General features: G+C 41.2%; 2 protein-coding genes across 3 annotated transcripts; both read right to left on the reverse strand.

Annotated features, from left to right (window-relative positions):
- Positions 1–8,926: 8,926 nt before the first annotated feature.
- LOC110500061 (transcription factor Spi-C) lies at positions 8,927–10,874 on the reverse strand. Of its 2 annotated transcripts, none has more exons than XM_021577203.2 (5): positions 10,722–10,874; positions 10,479–10,566; positions 10,179–10,282; positions 9,919–10,018; positions 8,927–9,739 (listed from the first exon to the last, which is right to left on the reverse strand). In XM_021577203.2, the coding sequence occupies exons 1-5, from the start codon at positions 10,722–10,724 to the stop codon at positions 9,219–9,221; spliced, it is 816 nt and encodes a 271-aa protein (XP_021432878.1). In that variant the 5' UTR covers positions 10,725–10,874; the 3' UTR covers positions 8,927–9,218. The 2 variants fall into 2 exon arrangements, with proteins under 2 accessions (XP_021432878.1, XP_021432879.1); XM_021577204.2 differs by having other exon boundaries at positions 8,927–9,718; positions 10,722–10,858.
- A 4,658-nt stretch (positions 10,875–15,532) lies between these two features.
- Positions 15,533–22,705, reverse strand: LOC110500062 (bcl-2-like protein 13). The gene is made up of 2 exons (XM_021577205.2): positions 22,489–22,705; positions 15,533–16,761 (listed from the first exon to the last, which is right to left on the reverse strand). The coding sequence occupies exon 2, from the start codon at positions 16,558–16,560 to the stop codon at positions 15,796–15,798; it is 765 nt and encodes a 254-aa protein (XP_021432880.1). The 5' UTR covers positions 16,561–16,761; positions 22,489–22,705; the 3' UTR covers positions 15,533–15,795.
- Positions 22,706–25,167: the final 2,462 nt, after the last annotated feature.

Here is a 25,167-nt window from a genome sequence, read left to right on the forward strand (position 1 = left end):
AGATGGGCTTCATGTCTTTATATAGCATGGCAGCAGTCCCCTCCTCTCTCTAGCTGACAGTACAGCTCCATCCTGCCCCTAGCATCACTGTCCTCACTGGCCTCTATGCCAGCTCTATAGGCTGCTCTCCCAGGGATTCGGTGTGGTGCTGGGTGGGGAGACTCTGGCAGAGGTGTGGTTCTTATTCTAAAGGCTCTGATTCCTCGTCCAAACAGTGGTGGATCCAAATTATTGGTTTCTGATGACTTCCTGAAGGTTGTCAGATGAAAGGATGCTGAGGTTAGCACTATGACGCACATAACTGGCCAGCCGCCAGTTTACTTTGAATTTCACACTGGCCCCTCAGGGCTGTGCGGCATCAAATGTCTTTCTGTACAGGTCTGATACGGGTACATACGCTACTATCCTAGAACTCTAAAATACCATATCAAAACCAGAACAGATAACACACTGTTTGTGAAATAGATACACTTTTAGGAGTAATTCATGTATGCACGTTCAAAAAACAGAATTGGTACAGAACATTTCAACTGTGGCTTAATTCATTATTGTAATATATAGAAGGCAGACAGAGGCTCTTGGACCATCCATTGCCTATACAGTATCAAAATAAACAGCACTTTGGGAGTACAACACTTTGTGGATTTATTTAGTGTTCTGTGAACTGGATGCCACCATTGCCCAGGCTATCAACCCTGAATGAGATGGACATTGTGTGGGTGGGGCAAAACATTGTAGGGTTGCAAAATTTCTGGAACTCTCAATAAATTCCCTGGTTTTCCCGGAATCCCGGTTGGAGGATTCCCAGAGTCAGGCGGTAATAAGCAGGACATTTGGAACCCTCCAACCAGGATTTCTGGAAAAACTGGGAATTGATTGAACGTTCCAGGAATTTTGCAACCCAAAATAAGGCAATGAGGGAGGAGACTGGTCAGTTATGAAGAGTGGTAAATAGGAAATAAAAGCCAAAGAGACATTTCGGGTGTGAGATTAATCTGATAGTTCCTGATGATTCAGTCACATTCGTTAGGCCTATACCAAGAGCTATTTGAGTGACTTTGTGGGTTCGCTGCACATAAAAAGATTGAGAAGACTAGCGTTATGCCAAGTGTCAGAGATCTGTGTAATCCTCGAGGGATGCTGTCCAAGTAAGTAGGCCTGCCTGCGGGGCCAATAAATACTGGAGAGCTGCCCTGGCGGTGGTTATATGGCCTATACTTAGAAAGCTGTCATGAACCTTGACATTTGACATATCCGACATGGAAAGGGGGTTTGATAGAGAATTTTGAGATTGGTGCGGTTGCTAGGAGGCTAATTAACCTTTTAGCACGTCGGGTGAGTGATAAATCAGGCAGTGGTCTCTAGTGAGGCTGTGACGATTCGGCCAACAAGGCTTAAAGCTGTTGGGACTTAAAAGGAGAGGTCATCTTGGTGCTTTTATAAAACACACAATGAGGGCTTCTTATTGTGTGCAGTCCCAGGCTCCTGCTGAGACTTAACATAACATAACCACTCAACACCAGGATCCCATTTCCCCAACACTTCAGTTGTTCCTGAAAACTGTTCCACTGCATCTTGTGCTATCATTCACTGTATCAACAACATACCCAGATGTGGCCAATATCAGCGCAGTGCTGCCCCTGTCCATTGGACACAAAAGACCACAGAAGACTGTTTACTGTATCTGAAACAACATCTCTGTCTGCAGCCTTTCAGGCTATCCTATTGAAATGGGACCGTAAAACCCTTCATAAAGAAACCCTGCAACTAATTTGTTGAATCTCTACATATGATACTGCACACCTACTATGCACATTGTCTCCTAATGACGTGGAAGACTTTAATGATTCACACCAGACAGATTTCATGAAGAAAAAAACATGTCCTTACTTAGGCCTAGTGTTAGGTGACTGCCTTCACAGATAGTTTTGAAGTATGTGGCCTTTCTTGGTAACAGACACACACATGCTCTGTACCCCATTTATAACTCAGAGTGGGCTCCAGTTGTAAATGCAAGGCTTAGGGCAGTATCATGTGGGTCTGCTACAAAGAGAACACAAAACCATTTGGAATTGCCTGGTCTGGGCAGGAGTTGGCATCCCAGGGGAGATTTAACCATGAGGTCACCCTTGAGAGCTGATAGGGACAACCAGGGGGAAACAGTGCCCCTCCGAGGAGCTACACTGACCCCTGCTGGTCACACAAGAACATAACAGCTCTTACCTTTCTACCCATTAAACACATGATGAAACTAACACCAACACATACACATGACATGTTTCCTGGCATGTACACATGCAGTATGTAGACATACTCTAGTCAATGATTACATGAAATTGTTAACCTCACACAAAAGGAGAGATCACACAGACCAGGCAAAGTATCACACTCAGCCAAGAGACTGCTATTACAGTGACGCTCATTACTGCATAATTCTGTTCCCATAGGAGAATGGCCCATTTTAAACGTTGAGGGTAGCATGGAAAGTAGACTGTAAATAGACTCACTCCTACCTCCTTATGGTGATGGAACTCTCCATGCTCTGATCAAATGTCTCTCTGACTTCAGGGTCCAATTTTTTAAAGGTTATCTCTCCGGATTTTGGCTATCGGATAGGATTAAATGCAAAGAAATTGAATGAAAAGAACAGGGGTCCCCATTCAAGTCAATGATTCATCCATTCTATTTTTATGCATTTAATCCTAGCCGATAGGCGAAATACAGATGGATAACTTTGGGAAAACTGGGCCCAAGAGGCATTCCTGAGAGCATATGAACCTCTCTGGACTGGTTGACGAAAATTTCCAGAAACCTCCAGCTCTCCAGTTCATGTGCCAAAAAATATGGAGCTTGAATGACAAAAAAAAAAAGCTTTACTATGCCTACTGTAGTAACATAATAGGTATACTGCCTAAATGATATCCTAATATTTATGTATAGCCTTGAAATATTTTCCTGCAATATGGGCCCCTCGAACCAACAGCATTTGGCACTGTTTATGGCTATTGTATAGGTAGTATAGTAAAATGACACCTAGGAACAGCCAACCGTTGTAGGCCTAATAGAACACATCTGTAGCAATTCGGCTAACAGCCAACCTAAATATTTGTATTCAGTCAGTTGGCTCGATAACTTTATACGCTTCCTGTAGGGGCATATTCATTCCGCTGATTCTCTTTCAAAACGTTTCTTAAACCGAAGCAAACGGAACGAAACCGGGAGGGACATACCTGAATGTGTCCAATAGAAACTCGTTTCGTTTTGCTACTGGCGGAATGAATACACTGACTCTTCACAAACAACTAAAACGGAACATTTCCTTGAACAAAATATTGGCCTATGAAAGAAAATGCAGTAGCCCGAACTCACCTAGGCACTCTGCAGCGTTGTCTCAACTGGTTTTTATGTATAAGAAATAGGCCTACATACTTTTTCAAATAAACGTTTACATGGTGTTTATAAGGTGGAAACATGGCATCTCTCGATCGTGTCAACCGTTCTTATGACACCTCAGTGGTGTCAACAGCTGGACAGGTAAAATGAATAATTATGCACGCGCTCCACAGCGGCCTCGGATTTTTCCTGCGGTGTATTTAGTTCCCATCATGCAAATGTCGAGACATAATTACATTTAGTTGAAAAACTGAATGGATTATGTAATTAATTACATTAATTGAAAATGCATCAATACCAGACTAGTCCCCCGACATGGTCACGTGATCTGGGTATTTGTTACAATTACATTATTTTTCATTATTTTTATTAGACTTTATTAACATTTAACAAGAAAAAAACACAAGTAAACATTATGAAACATAAATATTATAAAATATATATTATAAACTGGGGTGGTCCGAGCCCTTAATGCTGATTGGCTCAAAGCCGTGGTATATTTATGCAATAATGCCTGGGGGGGTGTGGTACTCTATATGGCCAATAAACCACAGCTAAGGGCTGTTCTTAGGCGACGCAAGGTGGAGTGCTAGGACACTGCCCTTAGCCATGGTATATTGGCCATATATCACAAACCCCCGAGGTGCCTTATTGCTATTATAAACTGGCTACCAACGTAATTGGAGCATTAAAAATAAATGTTTTGTCATACCCATGGTATATGGTCTGAAATACCAAGCCTTTCAGCCAGTCAGCATTCAGGGCTCGAACTCCCCACTTTATAACAACAAGCCTTATACCAAGGGTATGACAAAATATTTATTTTTACTCTTCTAATTACATTGGTAACCAGTTTATAATAGCAATAAGGCACCTTGGGGGATTTGTGTTATATAGCCAATATACCACGGCTAAGGGCTGTATCCAGGGTTGTGTCTTGCCTAAGAACAGCCCATAGCCATGGTATATTAGCCATATACTACACCCCCTCTGACAATATTGCCCAAATGTACACTGAGTATATAAAAAAATAATTGATTTAGGCTATAGATTTTTAACAGTAGCTATGCCTGCTGTTTGAGATTTTACAGGTACAGTCAGAAGTTTACATACACTTAGGTTGGAGTCATTAAAAGTAGTTTTTCAACCTCTCCACAAATTTCTTGTTAACAAACTATAGTTTTGGCAAGTCGGTTAGGAAATCTACTTTGTGCATGACACAAGTACTTTTTCCAACAATTGTTTACAGACAGATTATTTCACTTATAATTTACTGTATCACAATTCCAGTGTGTCAGAAGATTACATACACTAAGTTGACTGTGCCTTTAAACAGCTTTGAAAATTCCAGAAAATTAAGTCATGGCTTTATAAGCTTCTGATAGACTATTGGACACTATTTGAGTCAATTGGAGGTGTACCTGTGGATGCATTTCAAGGTCTACCTTCAATATCAGTGCCTCTTTGCTTGACATCATGGGAAAATCAAAAGAAATCAGCCAAGAACTCAGAAAAAAAATTGTAGACCTCCACAAGTCTTGTTCATCCTTGGGAGCAATTTCCAAACGCCTGAACGTACCACGGTCATCTGTACAAACAATAGTACGCAAGTATAAACACCATGGGACCACGCAGCCGTCATACCGCTCAGGAAGGAGACGCGTTCTGTCTCCTAGAGATGAACGTACTTTGGTGTACGAAAAGTGCAAATCAATCCCAAAACAACAGCAAAGGACCTTGTGAAGATGCTGGAGGAAACAGGTACAAAAGTATGTGTATCCACAGTAAAACGAGTCCTATATCAACATAACCTGAAAGGCCTCTCAGCAAGGAAGAAGCCACTACTCCAAAACCACCATAAAAAAGCCAGACTACGGTTTGCAACTGCTCATGGGGACAAAGATCGTACTTTTTGGAGAAATGTCCTCTAGTCTGATGAAACAAAAATATAACTGTTTGGCCATAATGACCATCGTTATGTTTGGAGGAAAAAGGGAAAGCTTGCAAGCCGAAGAACACCATCCCAAACATGAAGCACGGGGGTGGCAGCATCATGTTGTGGGGGTGCTTTGCTGCAGGAGGGACTGGTGCACTTCACAAAATACATGGCATCATGAGGGAGGAAAATGATGTGGGTATATTGAAGCAACATCAGTCAGGATGTTAAAGCTTGGTTGGAAATGGGTCTTCCAAATGGACATTGACCCCAAGCATACTTCCAAAATTGTAGCAAAATGGCTAAAGGACAACAAAGTCAAGGTATTGGAGTGGCCATTACAAAGCCCTGACTTCAATCCTATAGAAAATCTGTGGGCAGAACTGAAAAAGCGTGTGCGAGCAAGGAGGCCTACAAACCTTAGTCAGTTACACCAGATCTGTCAGGGGGAATGGGCCAAAATTCACAAAATTTATTGTGGGAAGCTTGTGGAAGGCTACCCAAAACATTTGACCCAAGTTAAACAATTTAAAGGCAATGCTACCAAATACTAATTGAGTGGATGTAAACTTCTGACCCACTGTGAATGTGATGAAAGAAATAAAAGCTGAAATAAATCATTCTCTCTACTATTATTCTGACATTTCACATTCTTAAAATAAAGTGGTGATCCTATCTGACCTAAGACAGGGAATTTTTACTAGGATTGAATGTTGGGAATTGTGAAAAACTGAGTTTAAATGTATTTGGCTAAGGTGTATGTAAACTTCCGACTTCAACTGTATATGACTGGCATGTAGTGTAGGCTTTTGCTATAGGATACTACACTGAATTTACAAAACATTAAGGACACCTGCTCTATCTATGACAGACTGACCAGTTGAATCCAGGTGAAAGCTATGATCCCTTATTGGTGTAACCTGTTAAATCCACTTAAAAAGTATTCTTTAAACTGTCTCCTCCCCTTCATCTACACTGATTGAAGTGGATTTAACAAGTGACACCAATAAGGGATCATAGCTTTCACCTGGATTCAACTGGTCAGCCTGTCATGGATAGAGCAGGTGTCCTTAATGTTTTGTACAGTCAGTTTAGTATCCTATAGCAGAAGCCTACACAACATGCCAGTCATATACCTCTGTCTGTGTAAAATATCACACAGCAGGCCTAGCTACTGATAAAAATCTACAGACTAAATCAAGTCAGTCTTCAAATTATTGATGATTGATTTGATGATGATCGAATTGATGATTGATATTTACAATAGATTACAGTTTTTCATGTGAAAATGTGTCCTTTACAGTTTTCCCTGATGACACTTCCTCAAGGCACTCAAGGTCGCTCTGCTAAACTGATAGGTCAGTTTCATCTTCACCTTGAAGATCTCTCCAGACCGGGCGTAGTTCCTCAGCGCCCTGGACATCTTCTGGTAGGTCATGGGCCTCCTGTTGCCTTTCCTCTGCCCCCAGAGTGCTGCTACCTGTTCCTTGTTCCGGGAAGAGAAGCGGAACACTCCGTCTGCTGCCGCTGGCACCCAGGAAACGCAGTGGGCCATGCCAAGGTTCTCCAGCATCTCAAACAAGAAGTGAAACAGACGCACCTTTCTACCTGTAACCACAGTAACAATGATGGAGCGGTTAACAATATCCCGTCATAATTGATGATAAAAATCCCTTTGTGAGATGACCAGCTGTGATGGTGTTCAGTTTTAAAGTTGTAAACATTTAGCTCATTTGATATGTATGTAAAACATACAGAGAGAGATAAGCGGAGTATGGGACCATTGTCTTTTACAGTTAAAGGCAGGTCTCTTTAGGCATTGGTCCCTCAGGGCAGAATGAGTTCCAGTGGCAATATCTACTAACCACAAAAAGGGAACTTGCCTCTTTCACCAGGTCCAATGTGGTGTGTGGGTGCTGGTCTTGCTGGCATAGTATGTGGCAAAATGTGGTCTGTCCCTTTCTCAGACGTAGTGGTGTTTTGGTCCAGTAGTGTTGTTGTGTAGCCACCGTGTGATTGCATAGCCTGAAAAACATTTTTTTTTTTTAACCAACTGAGTTGTATGACTGAGACAAGCAGAACATCACCCAATAAACTATAGCCCTATACTGTGTATCTTTCAAAGATCAAAGTGCTGTCTATGACATGCTGACCTAAGCATCATGGGGAGGCTTATATCTGTCGTTCTGCCCCTGAACAAGGCAGTTAACCCACTGTACCTAGGCCGTCATTGAAAGTAATAATTTGTCAGTAACTGACTTGCATAGTTAAATAAAGGTCAAATAAAAAAATAAAAAATAAATATATATATATAATTGAATGCATACCTCTTCCTCATGGCACCAGTGATCACAACAAGTTTCACCATAGTTTCCTTCCATTGTCACTGGTGTAGGCAAAGCACAGACACCTCCCACTGCAATAGTGTGGAAAAAGAGGTGGCATTAAAAATATACAATAATCAATTTATTTGTGTGATTCATAACGCTAATAGAGAACAACCTTTTTCTCCGCCATCTCCAGTGCCCTGTCTGTAGTGTTCCTCCAGAAAGTCCAAAATCACCTCCAGATCTGTCTGGTTATCTTCGAAAGAATTCTGACAAAGATAACCGATTCAAATTGTACAGCAGACTCACACATACAGTTCAGTTTGAAAGTGTGACGTCAATATACTGTGCAGTTATCCTTAAGCTTATAACGGTCTCATATTTACCATCGTTGTCGGATGCTCGTAGATTGCTGCAGTCACAGGTCCTGATCCCAGGTTTTTCACAGAGTTGTGTGTTAGATGAAATGCATGAAGGAACTGTGTGACACCCAGGCTTTTATTATGCCTCCGCAACATGACAGCCAGTTGGGGCTGCCTTGCTTATCGCCTGGCCTGCACCACTCACCACAACTAGGCTACCGTAATAAACTTTCACCACAGGAACAATGACCACCACCCCACAAAGCCCACCACCAGAGAAGCACTGTCTCCCAGGACAGACCACATCCTCACCGCTGGGCAAGATAAGAGCAGCCATGGGCTCTCTTGACAGGAAAACAGCACTTATCACAATGGTTTGCCTTTTGGGATAGCGATACACCTTGTGTTCATGTCTTACAGAGTGTGGATTGATGGGGAATTGTGAGTGAGGGGTAGACAGTGTTGTTATTGCCGTTGCACAAGCAGACATATTTGGCTCATTCAACAAAGTTCATGTTTTTCTCTTTTTTTCCCCCTCTTTTTTTCCTCGGACACAACAAGGATGGGACACTTGTTGGAACTCATGACATTTTCACCATTGTTAGGTAAGCAAGAATGGCACGGTTATGAAGTCAGTGTTGAAGTCAGTATTGAAGTCAGTGTTGATGCAGTGTTGAATAATTCATTGCCTAAAATAAAACCGTATACACAGTACAAATACAAATTATACAAAAGTGATTTATTAAAATACATCAATGTGTGTGAGATACAAAGGATTTAAATTCATTATTTACAAAATGACATGCAGTAATACATGTTCGTATTTGAAACCAACATTGTAATTCTTTCCCTTTACATGTACAGTACCCACACCGAAGGCTTGTAACTGGTTCACAGTTCTCATAGGTAAAAAAAAAAGTGAAAATATTTTCATTATTTACATATTCAATGATCCACAATACCTGATCAATGGTCATTACATTTTTTTAAATGGCAAAAGGTGCTGACTAACGGAGAGTAAACATTTTTTAATTTTCTTTACCATGACTGTTACGTTTCCTGACCCCCATAACACAATGGCTGCATAACAAGGCCCAGTTGTAGGCCCCCGCAGAAGAATGCAGGAGTAACAGTATGAATTGACAGCTAGCTAAAGCAGCTTTTAACCTCTGTTATTTTCCACAGTGACATTACCTGAGTTCATAACTTGGTGACTGTGGATGAAGTGAAGCTTGTGGCAAGATCACAGTCTCCCTGGAGGGAGTAATGTTCATACCAGCTGTGCCAGTCAGGTGCAGCAGCAGAGCCATAGTAAGCCTGTTCAGCTGGGGCATGCTGCTGGTGGAGGAGCACCTCCCGCCCAGGGTGGCCAGCCTCGGGGTGCCCGGCAGGGGGAATGACGTGACTGATGCCCCCAAGCCTCTGGATGATCGACGGGTTGAACTGGTAGGTGAGTTTGCGGCGCACCTTTACGATTTCGCCCGTTCGGCTGTAGTTGCGCAGCGCCCGTGCCATCTTCTGATAGGTCATGGTCTTGCGGTTGCCCTTGCGCTTGCCCCAGCACTCGGCCAACTTCTCTTTGTTCTTGGAGATGAAGTGGAAGGTGCTGCTGCCACGGTCCGTCCACTGGATGGAGTCAGCCATGTTGGGATCGCCCAGAGCCTCATGCAGGTACTCATAAAGACGCAGCTTCTTGCGACCTGATGAGATTAAAAGGTTGACTATAATAAAATCATAAACAGGCAGAGATTCAGTTGTAATGATGTCAATTTGATACTTGGCAATCAATAGAATACTAAAGTATTAGAAACATGTTCAATTCTAGCGTGTGTAGTTGTACTCTCTCACATCTCTTACAGACATTGTCATCACTCATCACTGGTGGCCAAACACTGCTCACCTTTGCCGTTCCTCGGTGGCGGTGCGATGGAGTAGAACTGGGGGTACTCCACAGTTACAGATGGACCCAGTGAGTCGTAAGGAACAACATGAGGCCATGACTGGCAGGACGAGGAGAGAAAAACTGGTCAGGTCAGTCACATCCACATGAGACATGACACATACATGTACTGTAACCTTACATCACAGTTGTGCAAACTTGGAGAAGTCAGTCAATAGTACTATACTGGTCAAATACAACCACTTGTTCTGTACACTCACCGTCTGCTCATTCCAGTCATATGGACCTGGCACATCAGAAGGGTGGGTGATGGGGTAGCAGCACATTATGCTCGATCGCGTTGGAGGCTCAAAGTACTTATACTCTAAGTAGTGGGAGAAAAATATAGTCATTCAATACAGTCTTCACTGCCAGAACCAATGAGACTAAAATGTATTGAATCATTTTTCAGGCATGCTCAATACAAAGAAAGTATAAACAATAATGTCTGTACAATAATGATTGTTAGCTTTCAGATTTAAATCTGGTTTTCTGGCATGAGTGTTGAAGTGTAAGTTTACCTGTATCACAATACGGATCGTCAGAGTGCCGTTGAATCACATCAATTGCATCCTGGAAGTGCTGGTTGATGTCATTATCCAGGGAGATCTAGGAAAACATCAATAACGTGCAATCAACTACAATGTCGTAATTAGGAGAAAAGTTAAGCTACAAAATGAATAGGAATAAATGCCTTATTCTAGAACAACATGAAATGTACTTAAAATAAAAACTAAATTGATCTTCAATCTGTCATGACTCACCATTTTGTATGTTTGAGCGTGAACTTCAGACAAGGCAAGCAGTGTCTGACCACTGTCTGTGTGAGATGGATGTACTTGTGCAGGTGTATATATAGTGGTGTAAGCCCCAATATTCACCTTTCGGCTAAAACAAAGTGTCAGAAAAGAGATTGGTTGATTTAAATGTGTCAATGTCAATTCGTGGTTGGCAATACTTCTCTTTTTGGAAGAGCAGATCAGATACACCTCCCACAATCACTCTTTCACACTGTTACTAGATCAGATCACATGAATAATAATAACCTCTCTTATGACTTCATTTATCCAGGAATGTCCTTCAATAGCATTCTAATTAGCATTTTTGGGTAGATATTTATAAACATGCATGTTATCTTACCATAAATGCTCTTCAGTAAATATAGACTTTACTGTAAATTGAAATCTGAGACCCTTGAACTGCTGAGGGATATGTCTATATAATTTCCATTATATTGTTTTACTGGGTTTTAAGTGTATTGTCTGACGTGGCTAACACTTACAGAGCCTATAGAATATCTACACCCCCTTTGATGCGTTATAAAGTGGGGTTGAAATAGATGTATTTGTAATTTTTTTGTCATTGATCTAGGCAAAATACTCCATAATGTCAAAGTGAAAAGAAAATTCTACACATTTTTACAAATTAATAAAAATGTAATAACTAAAATATAGTCGTTACGTAAGTTTTCACCTCCTTTGTTTAGGCAAGCCTAAATTAATTCAGATGTCAAATTTGGCTTAACAAATCACATAATAAGTTGCATGGGCTCACTCTATGGGAAATAATAGTGGTTGATTTTTGGGTAACAATAACAAATCAAACATTGAATATATCTTTAAGCATGGTCAAGTTAATAATTATGTTGTGGATGATGTATTAAATCACCCATACACATCAAAAATGCAGTCGTCCTTCTGAACTGAGCTGCAGGACAGGAAGGAAACTGCTTAGGGATGTCACCACGAGGCCATTGATGATTTTTAAAACAGCTACAGAGTTCAACGGCTGTGATGGGAGAAAACAGGATGAACAACATTGTCACGACTTCCACTGAAGTCGTTTCCTCTCCTTGTTCGGGCGGTGTTCGGCGGTCAGCGTCACTGGTCTTCTAGCCATCGTTGATCCACTTTTCATTTTCCATTTGTTTTGTCTTGTTTTCCTACACACCTGGTTTCCATTTTCCTCATTAAGTGTTGTGTATTTAACCCTCTGTTCCCCCCATGTTCTTGTGTGAAATTGTTTGTTTGTAAGTGCCTGTGCACTATGTTACTGGTGCGCGTCGGGTTTTGTACCCATGTAGGTTATTTTTTTATTGCCGTTGGTTTTTGAAATTAAACTATTACCTATTTCTGCTCTCCTGCGTCTGACTTCACTGGCACCAGTTCCGCAACCCTTACAAACATTGTAGTGACTCTAGAATAATTACCTAAACAGCAGAGTGAAAAGAAGAATAAAAATATACAGAATATGCAGGATATCCTGTATTCACTAAAGTAAAAAAAATACACTTTTGGCCTAAATGCAAAGCCTTATGTTTGGTGGAAATCCAACACAACACATCACTGAGTAACTGCCTCCTTATTTTCAAGCATGGTGGTGTCTGCATCATGGCATGGGTATGCTTGACATCAGCAAAAACTGGGATGTTTTTCAGGATGAAAATAAACTGGATGGAGCTAAGCACAGGCAAAATCCTAGAGGAAAACCTGCTTCATCTGCTTTCCACCAGACACCGGGAGAGGAATTCACCTTTCAGATGGACAATAACCAACAACACAAAGTCAAATCTACACTGAAGTTGCTTACCAAGAAGACAGTGAATGTTTTGACTTAAATCTGCTTGAAAACCTATGGCAAGACTTTAAAATGGCTGTCTAGCCATGATCCCCAATACCTTGACAGAGCTTGAAGAATTTTGAAAAGAATAATAGGTGAATATTGCACAATCCAGATGTGCAAAGCTCTTATGTAATCGCTGCCAGAGGTGTGTCATGTATTGACTCAGGGGGGTGAATACTTATCTAATCAAGCTATATTAGTGTTTTCATTTTTCATTCACCTTTTTTTTAATGTTGTGTTGTGTAGATCGTTGACAAAAAAAGTACAATTAAATACATTTTTTGTCCCACTTTGTAATATATTAAAATGTGAAGAAAATCCAAGGGGGTGTAGATTTTCTATAGGCACTGTATCTGTAACCAAACTGCAGTCGTTGACATCAAGTGATAAAAACCCTATTAGTTTTCCATTCTAAAGCTTGAGTATAAGCTCCATGTAGCCTTTAGCCCATTTAACATTTTTTCATAGTAAGTTATTATGGACACAGTGGAGATGGTGTAGTGAAGTAGTGAACATAGTGAAAAGTGTTGCATCATGTCTGGTAAATAGTTGATCTGTATTTCAGTAGATTAGCAATCTGTTGGTTTTAGAATTGATAGAATGTTGCTGATTTATCCTGACTTGTAATGGATATTACTGTATGCCTAAGACAAACACAATAAGGTGTGCATGATGAGTGTTTATTTCAGCAGGAGACTGAAAAGTAGATGATTAAAAACCATACTTCCCTAATTCTAATGATGGAATCATCTGCACCTGTTAAAAAAACCTTGTGTAACTTGATTGCACCTTCTGAACCACTAGGGATTGCTAATGTACACCGCAGTTTCTATATTTTTAACAGCATTTGTTGATTTCATTTTCACACTCGATACTTCAAAGCATTTAACAAACTAGGTGATGATGAAACAAATACAATACACAAGTACCGTAACTATAACTTGCTGTGAGTCGATTACATAAATTTAACCTTTTTGAGATGATTAACGTAATTGTTAAATATTTCAGTAAATCAATGTGAGCCACACCGTCTAGTCACTGTTGCAACCATATGTTGTACAGATATCACACATTTTAATAAATAGATATGTGTTGCTTAACTGGAACTGTGCATTATGGGTCAGATTTTTGACCTGAGTCATAAAAGCTATCGTTAATGATTCATAGTATATGTATTTGTCTTGTCTGCAAATCCCAACTCCTCCCTCTCCAAATAAACAAGGGATTTTTGAGAAGTTCTTTTATTAGAAGCTGCCGACACGTTTTAAATATCAACGGACTGACTCCTGAAGTTCCCCTTTCAGGTTCGCTGAGTGTGAATACAGCGGATATCTTGCCTGGATGGGTAGGTTGACATATTTACCTGAGAGCGGTCTGTGCGTGCGTGGGTGTGTATGAGTGCGTGTCTGTGCCAAGGTGTTTACATTTACCCATAAAGCAGCCGTGCGGGCTGCTTTATCTCTTCAAACAAAGAAGCATTTTTCTTCCCCTTCTCTGCAGGTTCTATTGAAAAGGTCTGTTTATATCAACACCAATGAGGGAAGGGCAGTGTAACCGCAACACGGTCGACACCGATTCAACTTCTTTATTTACTGCCACTCAATGAAAATCAAGAAGTACCAAAGGCACTGACACAGATTAGATCAGTGGAATAAAGTTTGTGAGGCCACAGCATTGTAAAACTATATCAGTGAGATCATGTTATGGTCTGAGTTGTGGATGTGGATGTTGCATGTTGAGTTTCTTTTGTTTTTGTTATTTTGTTGAATTTTTGTTCTGCAAGAATGTCTTTTTTTCTCACTATATTAAAGTAATTGTAGATGCCACTGGTTCCTATTAACGGAGTATGAATACATGTTAATTTGAGACAGTCAATGTTAACAGTTTAGATAGCCTTTGGCTTGTGGTTAGAGAAAATGTAACCACAAGTACTATTTAGAAAAAAATATGATGTATATCTCTGAGATTGTTTTAGATATAATTTCAAATGAAATAATACAGAATGAATAACTTAATTTATACTTTTTCCATTTGAAGTTTTAGCCAGTGAATTCATGGGCATGGACTTGTGAATATGAGTCACTTATAAATATATCCTGACTTATCCTGCCTAGTTAAATAAAATAAAAAATATAAATATATCCACAACAGGAAAAAACTGTTCCACATATTTTTTACATTTATTTTGTATTTTTTACTGTTCCACACATGGCCACTAGGAAGTAGTAAAGACTGACATCACACCATGTCAGAAAATTATAAAAATACATCTAATTTAGTCAACCCTTCAGTTCAAAGAAAAAAACGGTTTATGTATGTACTTCATAGAAAGTAACATTAACATTTATAATTGTTTATAACAGAGCGAGAATTAAGGCTGGGAATGTTTGCTGAGTAACCAATGTGTGTTTCGCAAGGAATAAAAATGTCAAAGGGACCTTTTCTTATCAAATCTATTTCCCCCAGAGCAGCCAATGTCGGAAAATATTGGAGCACAGAGCACAATCTGAGTGCATTCAATTCTTTAGGGCTTGCAGAAGACGTAGAAGATGTATTTGCCATGTTGAACAGGAAATCAATCTCTAGGGTTTGTAGACAAATAGTAGTTGTTGTTCTGTATTACAGAAAACTGAGCAACAGGGGGCAGTGCTGTGTGGTTACTGTAACTCCAGATATCCACACCTGCTATATAAGCTTTGGCCCTTTGCTGATTTGCAGCTGAGTCACTATACAGATTAATATCCACTAATACATTTGATCAAAAACTAACATAGTCACTGAGTTTGCCCACAGTGACACAGAACAAGCCATTATACAATACCCCTTGAAGTGGCTCAACTATAGTCATAATTAGTGTGTGTGTGTGTGTGTGTGTGTGTGTGTGGGCGTGCATGCGTGTGTGTTATTTTATAGTGCATTGACAGGGACAAAAAATAAACAACAAACAAAGATCTGATTTTTAAGATATTTTAAAAGTGTAATTTCCTGTGAATTTACAGAGAAACAAATATTATTGCTCTTCCAAATCTCCTGAGCTCTTACGTGGACTGAGGTAGCACAGGAAATAGATAAAAAATGTAACCAACCTTTATAATACTACTTAGATGCAAAGAAACGCATTGTGTAAAATCCAGTATGTACTTGGTGGAATAGTTTAGAGTAGATTTTAAAAGACCTGGGTTATATGGCTGCTGGGGCTCACAGGATAGGGGTTTGCTACTTTCTGCAGTAAGCCACAGCCCCATAAGCTAATACTCCCACAATAGCCACCATTGCAGCGCCCCCACACAGCAGCACAGGTAGCTCAGTGGCATGGAGCGATGTAGCAAGCTCAGCCTCTGTCTTTTCTGGTGGAACCTCCTGTGTCACTGGTGGGATTTCCTGTGTCTCCTGGGCAGTGTGGAGAGAGGCCAAGGACTCTGGTTGGCTGTTAGTTTGGCTCTGGTCTGGTGGCTGTGGTGCTCCTGGTCCTAGGACCGGGGGAGGGTGGAGCTGCTCCTGCATAGAGTATTGGAGCTCTGAATGTAACTCAGCTAGTGTAGGTATTGAGGGGACAGGAGTAGAGGAGGCAGAGGGGGGCTCTAGCTTCCAAACTGGCATGGGCATAGAGGCAGTGGTGGCGTGGGATACTTCAACAGGCTCCTCCTGGACAAATAGCTCCTCAGCCACAGACATAATTAAATCCATAGTCTCTTGGTGGTCAGCTGACACCTCAGATGAAGGTAATAATTCCTGGGTATCCAGCTCCTCTTCCCTGAACTCAGACATGTCTCCTCCTCCCCCAAGCACACTCATCACACAGGCCTGCAGCTCCTCCTCTTCCCCCAGGCTCCCGTCCTCCTCCTCCTCCGCAAGTATCTTCTCCTCCCGCTCTAGGTGGACCATGTCGGAGATGGAGGAGTGGTTCTCGCTGCGCTCCTCGGCTAGGTGGACCACTCCGTAGCTGCTGTCCAGGCTCTTGGTGTCCTCGGGGTCCATCATGTCTCCCACGGTGGACCAGGACTCAGCCAGGCTGCTCTCTGTCTGCCAGGGGCCAGACCCGCCACTGTCTCCCTGGCTCAGCTGTAACGTGGCGGGGCCCAGCCAATCAGGCTTCTGCTCTCCAGACAGGGAACTGACCTCACCACTGTCCCCCCCTCTGGACACTGCTGGGACCTTGCCCTCCAGCCTGAAACCTGGCCACTAGAGAGACACAACAGACAACCAACCATTAACATGAAAACATATAGGGTAATATTGTTCAGAAAATAAATTTAATTCCTAAAATCAACAATAAATTAATCAACTATATTGAGTTGAATATAAAACCTTTATAACTACTTAATAGTTGCTAGAATGATTGTGTGTTTTTATGACACAAAATCTCATAGCGTCTGTTTCTGATCTCTTGCCAACTGCTTATGGAATTGTTTGGCTTGAAAATGGCAGCAATAGAGTTGGCAAGAGCACACACCGTTCTGGGACTAGGCTATCTCATAGCTGTGGTCCCTGGAAAAGGTTAACCAATATAGTAGAAGATGTCCTTCAGTGACGTGGACTGATCAAGTTCTGTGTGGAAAAAGTAGCACCCTCTGCTCCGTGTTGCAGCATTCTTTTCTATATATAGCCTGGCCCTCACATGTCTGACTATGTATAAGCCCTACATATGTATTTCCATTTCAGCCAGAGGACATTGCACTTGCGCAAAACGTTACTATAAGAAAAATACAGTCCATTCGAAAAGTATTCAGACCCCTTGACTTTTTCAACATGTTGTAATGTTAAAATCTATTTCTAAATTGTTTTCCCCCCTCATCAATCTACACACAATACCCCATAATAAGCAAAAACAGCTTTTTTGAAATGTTTGTAATTTATATTTAAAAAAATGAAATATCACATTTACATAAGTATTCAGACCCTTTACTCAGTACTTTGTTGAAGCACCTTTGGCAGCAATTACAGCCTCAAGAACCTCTCAAGCTCTGTCAGGTTGGATGGGGAGTGTCGCTGGGCAGCTAATTTCAGGCCTCTCCAAAGATGTTTGATCTGGTTTAAGTCCATGCTTTAGCTCGGCCACTTACAGTGGCTTGCGAAAGTATTCACTTCCCTTGGCATTTTTCCTATTTTGTTGCCTTACAACCTGGAATTAAAATGGATTTTTGAGGGGTTTGTATCATTTGATTTACACAACATGCCTACCACTTTGAAGATGCAAAATAGTTTTTATTGTGAAAAAAACAAGAAATAATTAAAAAAAAACGGAAAACTTGAGCGTGCATAACTATTCACCCCAAAGTCAATACTTTGTTGAGCCACCTTTTGCAGCAATTACAGCTGCAAGTCTCTTGGGGTATGTCTCTATAAGCTCTATTTTTGCCCATTCTTCAAGGCAAAACTGCTCCAGCTCCTTCAAGTTGTATGGGTTCCGCTGGTGTACAGCAATCTTTAAGTCATACCACAGATTCTCAATTGGATTGAGGTCTGGGCTTTTAGTAGGCCATTCCAATACATTTAAATGTTTCCCCTTAAACCACTCAAGTGTTGCTTTAGCAGTATGCTTAGGGTCATTGTCTTGCTGGAAGGTGAAGCTTCGCCCCAGTCTCAAATCTCTGGAAGAATGAAACAGGTTTCCCTCAAGAATTTCCCTGTATTTAGCGCCATCCATCATTCCTTCAATTCTGACCAGTTTCCCAGTCCCTGTTGATGAAAAACATCCCCACAGCATGATGCTGCCACCACCATGCTCCACTGTGGGGATGGTGTTCTCGGGGTGATGGGAGGTGTTGGGTTTGCACCAGACATAGCATTTTCCTTGATGACCAAAAAGCTACATTTTAGTCTCATCTGACCAGAGTACCTTCTTTCATATGTTTGGGGAGTCTCCCACATTACTTTTGGTGAACACCAAATATATTTTCTTATTTTTTTCTTTAAGCAATGGCTTTTTTCTTGCCACTCTTGCGTAAAGCCCAGCTCTGTGGAGTGTACAGCTTAAAGTGGTCCTATGGACAGATACTCCAATCTCTGCTGTGGAGCTTTGCAGCTTCTTCAGGGTTATCTTTGGTCTCTTTGTTGCCTCTCTGATTAATGCCCTCCTTGCATGGCCTGTGGGTTTTGGTGGGTGGCCCTCTCTTGGAAGGTTTGTTGTGGTGCCATATTCTTTCAATTTTTTAATAATGGATTATAAAAAAAATTGTGGGATGTTCAAAGTTTCAGATATTTTTAATACCCAACCCTGATCTGTACTTCTCCACAACTTTGTCCCTGACCTGTTTGGAGAGCTCCTTGGTCTTCATAGTGCCACTTGCTTAGTGACGTTGCAGACTCTGGGGCCTTTCAGAACAGGTGTATATATACTGAGATCATGTGACAGATCATGTGACACTTAGCTTGCACACAGGTGGACTTAATTTAATTAATTATGTGACTTCTGAAGGTAACTGGTTGAACCAGATCTTATTTAGAGGCTTCATAGCAAAGGGGGTGAATACATATGCACACACCACTTTTCCGTTGTTTTTAATTTTTAAAATTTCACTTCACCAATTTAGACTATTTTGTGTATGTCCATTACATGAAATCCAAATAAAAATCAATTTAAATTACAGGTTTCAATGCAACTAAATAGGAAAAACGCCATGCGGGGTGAATCCTTTTGCAAGGCACTGTAAGGACATTCAGGGACTTGTACCGAAGCCACTCCTGCGTTGTCTTGGCTGTGTGCTTAGGGTTGTTGTCCTGTTGGAAGGTGAACCTTTGCCCCAGTCTGAGGTCCAGCGTGCTCTGGAGCAGGTTTTCATCAAGGATCTCTCTGTACTTTGCTCCATTCATCTTTGCCTCGACCCTGGCTAGTCTCCCAGTCCCTGCCGCTGAAAAACATCCCCACAGCATGATTCTGCCACCAATATGCTTCACCTTCGGGACGGTGCCAGGTTTCCTCCAGACGTGACTCTTGGCATTCAGGCAAAAGAGTTCAATCTTGGTTTCATCAGTCCAGAGAATCTTGTTTCTCGTGGTCTTAGAGTCTTTAGGTGCCTTTTTGCAAACTCCAAGCAGGCTATCATGTGCCTTTTATTGAGGAGTGGCTTCTGTCTGGCCACTCTACGATAAAGGCCTGATTGGTGGAGTACTGCAGAGATGGTTATCCTTCTGGAAGGTTCTCCCATCTCTACAGAGGAACTCTAGAGCTCTGTCAGAGTGACCTTTGGGGTCCTTGGTCACCTCCCTGACCAAGGCCCTTCTCCCCCGATTGCTCAGTTTGGAATGGCAGCCAGCTCTCGGAAGAGTCTTGCGGATTCCAAACTTCTTCCATTTAAGAATGATGGAGGCCACTGTGTTCTTGGTGACCTTCAATGCTGCAGATTTTTTTTGGTACCCTTCCCCAGATCTGTGCCTCGACACAATCCTGTCTCGGAGCTCTACGGACAATTCCTTCGACCTCATGGCTTGGTTTTTGCTCTGACATGCACTGTCAACTGTGGGACTTTATATAGACAGGTGTATGCATTTCCAAATCATGTCCAATCAATTGTATTTACCACAGGTGGACTCCAAACAAGCTGTAGAAACATCTCAAGGATGATCAATGGAAACAAGAACTCAAAATTCAGGTCTCGTAGCAAAGGGTCTGAATACTTATGTAAATAACGTATTTGTCATTATGGGGTATTGTGTGTAGAATGTTTTTTAAATACATTTTAGATTGTGGCAGCACTCTTCATCCTCTCATTGTACCCTTGTCTTTCAGTCCATCCTTTCTATTCAAATGTCACTGTATGTATTTGTTCATTCCTTGTATATTGAGATGGAATGCATCTGTCCATCATTGAGTGACCCTGATTAATCATTGTGCATGCGTGTAATCTCATCCCAGGCACAGAGTCAAAACACTGAGATCAAGTCAGAGCCATTTATTACATAATGAATAAGCATAGAACCACAGTGACAGAGGACATTTATATCGGTCACCTTCATCCATGTTTACGATAAATATTTCCTGATTTGATCAATATTGAATGATCAAACAGCTCATGTACTTGTGCCGTACTACTTGTGTTCCTCTGTACGGTTACAGACCGCATTGTGTGTTTGTCCTGAGATCGACTGTCTCTGAGAGGCACATCAGCAGAGACCGTGGATTAAATATCTGTCAGCTAAAGCTGAGTGCAAGCTGTTTGGGTGGGGGAATCATTTTAAATACCTAGAATATCTATACATTGGACTTAGTGTTTGCAGTGCACCCAACAAGAAGCACACTTGTGTAATAGTTGAGTCATTTAATGAAAATCATCACTGATGGCACAAGCCTCCACACATCTGGAACTCAGGTCACTGTCATTACAGGCAAAACAAATTCTCATCAGTTTCCAAGTAGCCACTAATTTCTTACAACCCTACCCTATTTCCCATCATTCCCAAACTGTTTAGCTTGGAAGAGTGAGCCATGGAATAGAAGTCACATAACCTTCCGCATGTGACAAATGCAGTGACTAACCAGCTGTCATGTGACCAGTGCAGCGTGCCGAGAAAGCTGCCCTCTCTCTAACATCGAGGCCTGCCAGGTGTATGTTACTAGGCATTTTGGCACAAGGGGAAGCAGTGACATGGTGATCACGCTCTCCCTGCAAGGCACAGAGCAGGCTTATAGGCAGATATCCACAAACTTGTTAATGTGGAATGGTACTGTACAGTACCTGTTCTAAAGCATATTAATTGCTTAGTCTGTCCAACAAGACTCATTCACTTATTATCCTCTTTTAGTTATAGGTTTCCCAATGAGCCACCCCTGACAATAGCTTTTAACCCCCACAGAGTTGAATTAAAACGAATCCCTATAATGTGGAGTCCTACTCCTTTCCAGACCTGGATTCAATTACTATTTGAAATCTTTCAGATACATTTAGTGTTTGGCCTAGTCTGTCTGAAGTACCAGATAGATGGGGTTTGCACTTCTTTTGTGACTATTCTATTGGTTCCATTGTGCCAGGCAAGTTCATTCAAACCCAGATAAAGTATTTGAAATGATTTTGAACCCAGGTTTGTTCTCTTCCCAATAGTATCAGATACCCATGGTAGTGATGTCAGAGACTCATGGTCATGATATCAGAGCCCCAGAGATAAAAGGTCAGTCTGAATGTCAGACAGAGGAAACCACACATTCTCAGCCCCTCGTGAACCATCTGATGATCTTATCCGATTGGATTTCTAGAAACAGACACATGACAACAGACACACACACACGCACATGCACACACAAACATACACACGGGGACGTACGGACACAGACACACACACTTGAGGATAGGCTGCACATGAGGCTAGTTTTTTTCCGATGTCAATGACAAGTTAGCTGGACACAAGACTTCGCACATAATCCTGTCCCTGTTGATTTAATTAGTAACTAATGACAACCACCAAACAACACCCGGAGAAACAGACTTCTTTATGTTGACAGGTGGTACACAAGGTTAAAACCTCTTGGAGTTGTGCCCTTCATAACATCAAAGAGCTCCATGATGGCTGATATATTGATTTAACAAAGCAAGCTTTTACAAGGCCCTCTCCCCTCAACTACATATATTACTACTACGTGTGTGTACTATTATGTACTACGAATACAACTGCAGTACTATACACCCACACATCACAATTCCCTTAAAACTGGGCTCTCCAACCCTGTTCCTAGAGAGGTACCCTCCTGTAGATTTTTCGATCCAACCCAAGTTGTAACTAACTTGATTCATCATATCGACCAGCGAATTATTCGATTGAGGTGCGCTCGATCAGGGTTGGAATAAAAACCTACAGGATGGTAGCTTTCAAAGAACAGGGTTGGAGAGCCCTGCCCTGAAACAACAACAAGATATCCTGTGATGCGGCCTTGCATTCCATTAATTAAGATCAGAGTAAAATAAGTGTCTTTCTTACCTGGCTCCTCTCTGTAAAGTGTTGAAAGTCGTAGGCGAGAGAGAGATGTTGAAATAGAGTAAGAGACGTGCACTCGGACAGAAAGTCAGGGCTGAGGACACAGTGACAGAGAGGGTGACATACACGCTGTAGTTAGCAATGGACTACCAGCTGCTCCACAGAACACAGGAGCCCCCCTCCCTCCCTCTCTCTATCTCTATCTCACTCTTCCAGTGTCTCTCTTTCTTCATCCCCTGTCCAGTGCCCAGACTATGACGTAACAGTTGGCTACAATGTGGCCATGCATGTTTTATGGAGGGAAAAATAAACATGTTCCATTTGTAAGAGGCTGCTATAGAATTGCAGCATGCAAAGTGATTGAATACTTCATCATTGTGCTAGCTTGGTAAAATAGCTCTGCCTTCTATTATGCCTACTGTCTTGCACTGGGCAGACATAACTAGCTGTAAGTCAGTAAAAAACCTCTGAGTGACATAATAATTAACAGTACAGAGGAGGCAGAGGTTAGAGCTGTCACAGGCAGTTGGCCAAAAGTTTTCTGACACACTTCCAGATGGCAGACAGTCATTCACTGTGCTGTCGAAGGAAAGAATGCAGACTGAGTCAGAACCAGAATAGAAACTCTGTGCTATTTTTATGGAATTCCTCTAACCCTCTAGTGTCATCTACTGGCAAGGCCCATATATGGTCTGCAGCACCATGGTCTGCATCATTGACTACATAGTCAGTCTGCACAGACAATTTACTTCTGAGGATTATTACAAAAATACTTTAAATAAATGTTGACCAGAGAAGGCTGGTGGGAGGAGCTATATGAGGATGGGCTCATTGTAATGGATGGAATGGAATAAATGGGACAGAGTCAAACATGTGGTTTCCATATGTTTGATCTTGTTCCTTTTATTCCATTCCAGCCATTACAATGAGCCCATCCTGATATAGCTCCTCCCACCAGTCTCCTCTGATGTTGACATTATCCGCAATTGATTTCCTTCCAATTAAAATATTAACATTTGAGAAAGATATTCAGTGAGAAGTCCGTGTTTGACAGCTTTAATTAATTTAATACAAGCATTCAGAAAGTATTCATACCCCTTGACCACATTTTGTCGTTACAGCCTGAATTCAAAATGGATTAAATATATGTTTTTCTCTCACCCATTTACATACAATATCCCATAAAGACAAAGTGAAAACAGGTTTTTTGACATTTTTGCAAATGTATTGATGATGAAATATAGAAATATCAAATTTACATTAGTATTCAAACCCTAAGTCAATACATGTTACAATCACCTTTGGCAGCGATTACAGCTGGGAGTCTTTCTGGGTAAGTCTCTAAGAGCTTTGCACACCTGGATTGTACACTATTTGAGAATTATTAATTTAAAAATTCTTTAAGCTCTGTCAAGTTGTTTGTTGATCATTGCTAGACAGCCATTTTCAGGTCTTGCCATAGATTTTCAAGCCGATTGTCACGCCCTGACCTTAGAGATCCCTGTTTGTTCTCTATATTTTGGTTAGGTCAGGGTGTGACTAGGGTGGGTACTCTAGTTTTTGTATATCTATGTTTTCTTTTTCTTTGTTAGCCTAGTATGGTTCCCAATCAGAGGCAGCTGCCTATAGTTGTCTCTGATTGGGGATCATACTTAGGCAGCCCTTTTACCCACCTTCAGTTGTGGGATCTTGTCCTTGTTTGGTTGCATCTATTTTGCGCGACGAAGCTTTTCTTTCGTTGTATCGTTTCTTGTTTTTTTTCTGGTTCACATTTTAAATAAATATGATGAACCCAAATCACGCTGCGCCTTCGTCTACCCTTAACGACGAACGTTACACCGATTTAAGTCAAAACTAGCAACTCCAGTGTATATTTGGCCTTGTGTTTTTTTAGTTGTTTTTTTTTACCTGTGCTTAGCTCTATTTTGTTTTTGTTTTATCCTAAAAAAGCTCCCGAGTCCTTGCTGATGACAGGCATACCATAACATGATGCAGCCACCACCATGCTTGAAAATATGAATAGTATTTAGGGATGTGTTGTGTTGGATTTGCCCGTAACATAAAGCTTTGTATTCAGGACATAATGTTATTTTCTTTGCAGTTTTACTTGAGTGCCTTATTGCAAACAGGATGCAATGTTTAATATATATTATATAGAATATTTTTATTCTGTACATGCTTCCTTCTTTTCACTCTGTCATTTAGGTTAGTACTGTGTTAGAAACTACAATGTTGATCCATCTACAGTTTTCTCCTGTCACAGCCATTAAACTCTTAACAGTTTTAAAGTCACCATTGGCCTTGTGGTGAAATCCCTGAGCGGTTTCCTTCCTCTCCGGCAACTGAGTTAGGGAGGATGCCTGTATCTTTGTAGTGACCGGCTACACATGGAAAGCTTTTTAGAAGCTGGGTAGAAGCTGATTAAGTTAGGAAAGGTTAGAGGCTAAGCTTTACCATTGACCACAATTCACTGGGTAGTGACTGGGTAGTACACCATCCAAAGTTTAAATAATAACTTAACTTTGCTCAAAGAGATATTAAATGTCTGCTTTTTTAAATACCCATCTACCAATAGGTGCCCTTCTGTGCGAGGCATTGGAAAACCTCCCTGGTATTTGTGGAATCTGTGTTTGAAATTCACTGCTCGGCTGAGGGACATTACAGATAACTGTATGTGTGGGA

This window comes from Oncorhynchus mykiss, chromosome 21 (assembly GCF_013265735.2).
Source record: "Oncorhynchus mykiss isolate Arlee chromosome 21, USDA_OmykA_1.1, whole genome shotgun sequence".
NCBI lineage: Eukaryota > Metazoa > Chordata > Actinopteri > Salmoniformes > Salmonidae > Oncorhynchus > Oncorhynchus mykiss.

What these genes read in the sequence shown, in the direction of transcription:
- LOC110500061 (XM_021577203.2), bottom strand. An exon ending in CGATCCGTATTGTGATACAG is followed by an intron (nt 10,283 to 10,478) that starts GTAAACTTACAC and finishes CCCACTACTTAG; the next exon opens with AGTATAAGTACTTTGAGCCT. An exon ending in GCCACCGAGGAACGGCAAAG is followed by an intron (nt 9,740 to 9,918) that starts GTGAGCAGTGTT and finishes ATTTTATTATAG; the next exon opens with TCAACCTTTTAATCTCATCA.
- LOC110500062 (XM_021577205.2), bottom strand. Translation starts at nt 16,560, where the DNA reads ATGATGGACCCCGAGGACACCAAGAGCCTGGACAGCAGCTACGGAGTG.